Here is a 7500-nt window from a genome sequence, read left to right as displayed (position 1 = left end):
ATTTATATGTGCAACGTGTTAACCGGACCTCCTAAGTTGACAGTCCTGCCCCTCTTCCCACCCCCACCCCCATCGATCCTCGCTTCGTCAAGAAGTCAGGCATCCCACCTTTAGCATCCTACTCCTTCCTCATTTCCTCCCACCCCATGGAAGAAGTCATTCCTCCAGTTTTTTTTTTTTTTTTCTACACCTCGCCTGATGATGGCGGGTGACTTGGAAGGACTGACAGATGTGAAGAATGTCTGCAAGAGCCTTGGGTGAAGGCTCCTAGGATTGGCTCGGGGAAGTGGGTGGCGTGTCAATCACTGGAGCCTGTGGAAGGTATGCCCCAAGTGGCAAACACCATTGCTTTCAGTTGTTGTCGGTTTGCTCGTCTGCAGCGAGGGACAGGTCAGACTGTAGGAATCATGTCAAGGGTGTATTAACTCATCTAAAGGCACTCCTGTCCTGTGAAGGTGGAGGGAGGGAGGGGAGGGGCAGAGGGACGACGAGGAAGGGAAGGAGAAAGCAAACGAGGAACAGGAGCACACACACACACACACACACACACACACACAGTGGGTGTGGTGTGGTGTGGCGTGGCGTGTCTGTGGCATGCACAGGTGTTGCGTGTGTGGGGGCACTGTGCTGTGTTGTGGGTGTGTGTGTGGTATGTGGGGGTGGGGTGTGTGAGGGTATGTGTGGGGTGTGTGGGGGTGTGCCTCAGGGTGGTGCGAGTGAGACGGGGCGGGCAGAGAGACACAGCCACACACACACACACACTCACGCACGCCCCACTTACTTGTGTTGTCCTTTGCCTGGCTGTGTCTCTGCATAGCCACACACGCCCCACTCGCTCACGCCCCGGCCACACACTCCCCCACCCACCACGGACAACACAGAGAGTATGTGTGTGTGTGGGGGGTTGGTGTGTGTGTGTGGGGGGGGCAGGGTGTGTGGGGTATGCCTGTGGGTGTGTGCCTGAGGGTGCGAGAAGGGGCGGGCAGAGACACACCCAGGCAAAGGACAACCCAGTCAGAGGGTGTGTGTGTGTGTGTGTGTGTATCTGCCCACGGCCCCTCCCACCCGCACCAGTGACAGGCACACCCCAGACACCCCACGAATATCTCCCACACACCCCACACTCTGCCCCTAGCCGCACAGAAAGGACAGCAGAGAGGGGTGGGGTGGGTGGTGTGCGACGTGGGTGGTGTGGGGCCGCTGTGTGTGGGGGTCACGCGTGGGGTGTGTCTGTGGTGTGCACAATGTGTTGCTTGTGTGGTGTGCGGGGGCGTGTGTGTGTGTTGTGTACGGGTGCCAGGTGTGTGTGTGTGGGGCGCGCGGGGGCAGACACACACACAGTCATGCAAAGGACAACACAGTCAGAGAGAGAGAGAGAGAGAGAGAGAGAGAGAGACAGACAGACAGACAGACAGACAGACACACACACACAGAGACAGAATCGGGGATGCGTGCCTTTGGGTGGTGCGGTCAGGGACACAGAGTCAGGCCAAAAACAACCAACACGCATGGACACCCTCCTGAACATTTGGCTGGGCTTGTGTTTTTCTGAGCTCATCACCTCCGTTGATCCAGACCACTCCCATGAAACGTGAATCTGCCACCCTCCCCTCAAACACCATCCAGCCACTTGTCTTTGGCAGGCAGACCGGGGAGTGTGTTCCGAGTTGGCGGGCAGGCGGTTGGGTGTCACCAGGAGAGCTTCGATCCTTGCCGTTCTGGCTCTGAACCTGACCGGAGTGCGGGGATCCGGGTGATCTCTCGTGTCTTTGTTTGAAACTCTTGGCGGGAGAAGGGAGATCCCCCCCATGCCAAGTGACAAGGCCAAAAAGGAGGAAAAGCCCATTCCACTTGAGTCCAAACACCTGCTCCCCCAATCAAGCAAGTTTCTTGAACTGGCTAGCCGTCCACCCTCCCCCGTGACCTCTGGCCCAAGGTGCCCCTCCCACGCAGCCTCCTTCCACAGCCCGAGGGCATTCATTCAAGAGTTGGGGCGGGCGGCCCGGCGGCCCGCCCCCCGCCGGACCATCTAAAAGAGCAACTGACAGGCAGCTGTCGAGAGAGCCGGCGGCCGCAGCACGGGAGCTCCGGGGGCGACCGGCGGGGACTCATTGCCAGACAGGGTCCGTCCTAGTGCGCATTTCTACGCTCAGTCCCCGACGCGGACAGGAGAACGGGACGCGACAACACTTCTGCAGAAAGTCCCTGGGTGAGGTACGACGACCGGACGGACGGGAGGAGAGGGGACGGGAGGGAGAAAGATTCTTGACTTCCCACCCACGGGGCAGCGGAATGCTCTCCCATCAGAGGGGGGCCGCAGGCCAATGTCAGGCGGCGCGAGCACCCGCGCCGAGAAATACCTCGCCGTCACCCCGGTCCCTGTCACCACCTTTCAGCATACCAGGAGAAACACCTTTTGTGACCCCGACGACGGCTCTTTTGGGAAAAGCCCCGTACAGCAACAGGACAAACAAAAGACGCGCGCACGCACGCACGCGCGCGCGCGCACACACACACACACACACACACACACACACACACCCCTTCATATTGAAGGTACCCCTGTGTGTGTGTGTGCGCGCATGGTGTGTGCAAAACAAAAGACGCACACAACATGCACACCCCCCCACCCCTTCATGTTGAAAGTACCCCTCCGTATTATGGCAGTGAAACAAAAAGGAAAGGAACACACCCATCACCCACATAACCGCAACGAGAAAACTCAACGCATCTTAAAAAGAAAACGCAAATGCCAGAGAACGGGTCGTACTGGCGACTCCGGCCGCCAAGGTCAATGCGACCCGGGAACACAAGGCCATACAACAGCCCATTGCGACAAAGCCAAGCAAAGCCGGGCCAGCTGGTCGACCCGCCGCTCCCTCGGCCCAGAGGCCAAGTGGGGCCCCGGCCCGCTGGTCGACCCGGAGCTCCGGCGGCCCGGCGTCCAAGTGGGCCACGCCACACACGCCACACCCGCCATCACCCCGGTCCCTATCACCCCCTTTCCACGTACCAGGAGAAACCCCTTTTGTGACCCCGACGACGGCTCTTTTGGGAAAAGCACCGTACAGCAACAGCACAAACAAAAGACGCACACACCATGTGCGCGCACACACACACGCACACGCACACACACACACACCTTCATGTTGAAGGTACCCCTGTGTGTGTGTGTGCGTGTGTGTGTGTGTGTGTGTGCGCGCGTGCGTGCATGGTGTGTGCAAAACAAAAGACGCACACCCCATGCGCGCGCGCGCGCGCGCACACACACACATACACCCCCCCTCATGTTGAAAGTACCCCTCCATATTATGGCAGTGAAACAAAAAGGAAAGGCACACACCCATCACCCACATAACCGCAATGAAAAAACTCAACGCATCTTAAAAAGAAAACGCAAATGCCAGAGAACGGGTCGTACTGGCGACTCCGGCCGCCAAGGTCAATGCGACCCGGGAACGCAAGGCCATACAACAGCCCATTACGACAAAGCCAAGAAAAGCCGGGCCAGCTGGTCGACCCGCCGCTCCCTCGGCCCAGAGGCCAAGTGGGGCCCCGGCCCGCTGGTCGACCCGGAGCTCCGGCGGCCCGGCGTCCAAGTGAGCCACGCCACACACGCCACACACGCCATCACCCCGGTCCCTATCACCCCCTTTCCACGTACCAGGAGAAACCCCTTTTGTGACCCCGACGACGGCTCTTTTGGGAAAAGCACCGTACAGCAACAGCACAAACAAAAGACGCACACACCATGTGCGCGCACACACACACGCACACGCACACACACACACCCCTTCATGTTGAAGGTACCCCTGTGTGTGTGTGTGCGTGTGTGTGTGTGTGTGTGTGCGCGCGTGCGTGCATGGTGTGTGCAAAACAAAAGACGCACACCCCATGCGCGCGCGCGCGCGCGCACACACACACATACACCCCCCTTCATGTTGAAAGTACCCCTCCATATTATGGCAGTGAAACAAAAAGGAAAGGCACACACCCATCACCCACATAACCGCAATGAAAAAACTCAACGCATCTTAAAAAGAAAACGCAAATGCCAGAGAACGGGTCGTACCGGCGACTCCGGCCGCCAAAGTCAATGCGACCCGGGAACGCAAGGTCATACAACAGCCCATTGAGCCGAAGCCAAGCAAAGCCGGGCCAGCTGGTCGACCCGCCGCTCCCTCGGCCCGGAGGCCAAGTGGGCCGCGGCCGGCTGGTCGACCCGGAGCTCCGGCGGCCCGGCGTCCAAGTGGGCCACGCCACACACGCCATCACCCCCGTCCCTATCACCACCTTTCAACATACCAGGAGAAACCCCCTTTGTGACCCCGATGGCGGCTCTTTTGGGAAAAGCACCGTACAGCAACAGGACAAACAAAAGACGCACACACCATGTACACACACACACACACACACCCCTTCATGTTGAAGGTACCCCTGTGTGTGTGTGCGCGTGCGTGCATGGTGTGTGCGAAACAAAAGGCGCGCACACACAGACACACACATACACCCCCCCCCTTCATGGTGAAAGTACCCCTCCGTATTATGGCAGTGAAACGAAGAGGAAAGGCACACACCCATCACCCACATAACCGCAATGAAAAAACTCAACGCATCTTAAAAAGAAAACGCAAAAGCCAGGGAACGGGTCGTACTGGCGACTCTGCCCGCCGAGGTCAATTTGGCCCGGGAACACAAAACCATACAACAACCCATGGGGACGAAGCCAGGCAAAGCCGGGCCAGCTGGTCGACCCGCCGCCTCCTCGACCCGGAGCTCCCTCGGCGCGGCGCCCAAGTGGGCCGCGGCCGGCTGGTCGACCCGGAGCTCTCTCGGCACGGCGCCCAAGTGGGCCCCGGCCCGGTGGTCGGCCCGGAGCTCTGGCGGCCCGGCGTCCAAGTGGGCCACGCCACACACGCCACCACCCCCGTCCCTATCCCCACCTTTCAGCATACCAGGAGAAACCCCTTTTGTGACCCCGACGACGGCTCTTTTGGGAAAAGCACCGTACAGCAACAGGAGAAACGAAAGACGCACATACCATGTACACACACACACACACACACACACACACACACACCCCTTCATGTTGAAAGTACCCCTACACACGCACGCACGCACGCACGCACACACGCACACGCACACGCACACGCACACACCCTCCATGTTGAAAGTACCCCTCCGTATTATGGCAGTGAAACGAAAAGGAAAGGCACACACCCATCACCCACATAACCGCAATGAAAAAACTCAACGCATCTTAAAAAGAAAACGCAAAAGCCAGGGAACGGGTCGTACTGACGACTCCGGCCGCCGAGGTCAATTCGGCCCGGGAACACAAGACCAGAGAAGAGTCCATTGGGACGAAGCCAAGCAAAGCCGGGCCAGCTGGTCGACCCGCCGCTCCCTCGACCCGGAGCTCCCTCGGCCCAGAGGCCAAGCGGACCCCGGCCGGCTGGTCGACCCGGAGCTCCCTCGGCCCAGAGGCCAAGTGCGCCCCGGCCGGCTGGTCGACCCGGAGCTCCCTCGGCCCAGAGGCCAAGTGCGTCCCGGCCGGCTGGTCGGCCCGGAGCTCCCTCGCCCCAGAGGCCAAGTGCGTCCCGGCCGGCTGGTCGACCCGGAGCTCCCTCGGCGCGGCGCCCAAGCGGGCCTCGGCCGGCTGGTCGACGCGGAGCTCCCTCGGCCCAGAGCCCAAGTGGGGCCCCGGCCGGCTGGTCGACGCGGACCTCCCTCGGCCCAGAGCCCAAGTGGGGCCCCGGCCGGCTGGTCGACCCTTACCACGGCAGTGGGAAGGAAAGAGCGCAAGGGCCCCGCGAGTACCCACGTGCCGTCATCTTCCCTCTCCCTGCCCCCCAGGGCCAGAGGGAAGGGACACGTGCGCGCACGGAGGTGGCAGCCGCCACAGGCGCGCGCCACCAGCCCCCCGGCCCCGCTCGCCCCCCCTGGGGAAGGGGACGACGGGGCCGCCCTGCGGCGCCCCCGGACTCTCGTCCGCGCCACGCCTCTCTCCCCGTCCCCCGTCCCAGCCCGCGGGGCCAGGGCCCGCGGCGGGGAAGCGGAGGAGGGCGCAGCAGCCCGGGGCCGGGAGGCGCCGTCAGGGGCGCCCCCCTCTTCTCCCTCTCCTCGACCCGCTCCCCCCCATCCCCCAAGCTCCGTGGAGGACGGCGGCCCCTCGACCGCCCCGGGGGAGAGGCAGAGCCCGCGGAGGGAAAAGAGCGAGGGTGGCACGGACCACCACCAACACCCCGGCCCGCCGGCGGCTCGCGCACGTGTTAGACTCCTTGGTCCGTGTTTCAAGACGGGTCGGGTGGGTGGCCGACATCGCCGCTGACCCCGTGCGCTCGCTTCGCCGACGGGCGTGACCGAGAAACCCCCCCGGGCCCGACGGCGCGACCCGCCCGGGGCGCACTGGGGACAGTCCGCCCCGCCCCGACCCACCCGGTTGGAGGCGGGCCGGGGTGGGAGAGCGGTCGCGCCGTGGGAGGGGCGGCCCCGCCCCCCCAGACTCCCCGACCCCGGCCGAGGCCGGGGCGGGTGGACACCGGCGCGCCCGCGCGGGGAACGCCCCCTCGCGGGAGCGCCCCCGCGGGGGAGAGCGCCGGGAGGGGGGAGAGCGCGGCGACAGGTCTGGCTCCCTCGGCCCCGGGATTCGGCGAGCGCTGCTGCCGGGGGGCTGTAACACTCGGGGAGGGTGGACCCGCCGCCGCGGTGACGACGGCGGGGCCCCCCCGAGCCACCTTCCCCGCCGGCCTTCCCAGCCGTCCCGGAGCCGGTCGCGGCGCACCGCCGCGGTGGAAATGCGCCCGGCGGCGCCCGGTCGCCGGCCGGGGGCCGGTCCCCCGCCGACCCCACCCCCGGCCCCGCCCGCCCACCCCCGCGACCCCCCCGCCGCCCACCTCCGCCCGGAGACGGAGGGACGAGCGGCGAGGGGCGGAGGGAGGGCGGGTGGAGGGGTCGGGAGGAACGGGGAGCGGGAAAGATCAGCCGGGCCGCCGGCACGGCCGGACCCGCCGCCGGGTTGAATCCTCCGGGCGGACTGCGCGGACCCCACCCGTTTACCTCTTAACGGTTTCACGCCCTCTTGAACTCTCTCTTCAAAGTTCTTTTCAACTTTCCCTTACGGTACTTGTTGACTATCGGTCTCGTGCCGGTATTTAGCCTTAGATGGAGTTTGCCACCCGCTTTGGGCTGCATTCCCAAGCAACCCGACTCCGGGAAGACCCGGGCCCGGCGCGCCGGGGGCCGCTACCGGCCTCACACCGTCCACGGGCTGGGCCTCGATCAGAAGGACTTGGGCCCCCCACGAGCGGCGCCGGGGAGTGGGTCTTCCGTACGCCACATGTCCCGCGCCCCACCGCGGGGCGGGGGTTCGGCGCTGGGCTCTTCCCTGTTCACTCGCCGTTACTGAGGGAATCCTGGTTAGTTTCTTTTCCTCCGCTGACTAATATGCTTAAATTCAGCGGGTCGCCACGTCTGATCTGAGGTCGCGTCTCGGAGGGC

General features: G+C 63.7%; 1 protein-coding gene across 1 annotated transcript in view; it reads right to left on the bottom strand.

Annotated features, from left to right (window-relative positions):
• Positions 1-7341, bottom strand: part of LOC122437898 (translation initiation factor IF-2-like) — a 10638-nt gene extending 3297 nt beyond the window's left edge. The window contains exons 1-3 of the mRNA XM_043462375.1: positions 7335-7341; positions 7127-7290; positions 6439-7036 (exon numbers count right to left, since the gene is read on the bottom strand). Coding sequence (XP_043318310.1) covers positions 6439-7036; positions 7127-7290; positions 7335-7341 — 769 coding nt within the window. The remainder of the gene's footprint in view (positions 1-6438; positions 7037-7126; positions 7291-7334) is intronic.
• Between the last annotated feature and the right edge of the window lie 159 nt (positions 7342-7500).

This window comes from Cervus canadensis, chromosome 3 (assembly GCF_019320065.1).
Source record: "Cervus canadensis isolate Bull #8, Minnesota chromosome 3, ASM1932006v1, whole genome shotgun sequence".
Classification (NCBI taxonomy): domain Eukaryota; kingdom Metazoa; phylum Chordata; class Mammalia; order Artiodactyla; family Cervidae; genus Cervus; species Cervus canadensis.
This window is presented reverse-complemented; position numbering and strand designations above follow the sequence as displayed.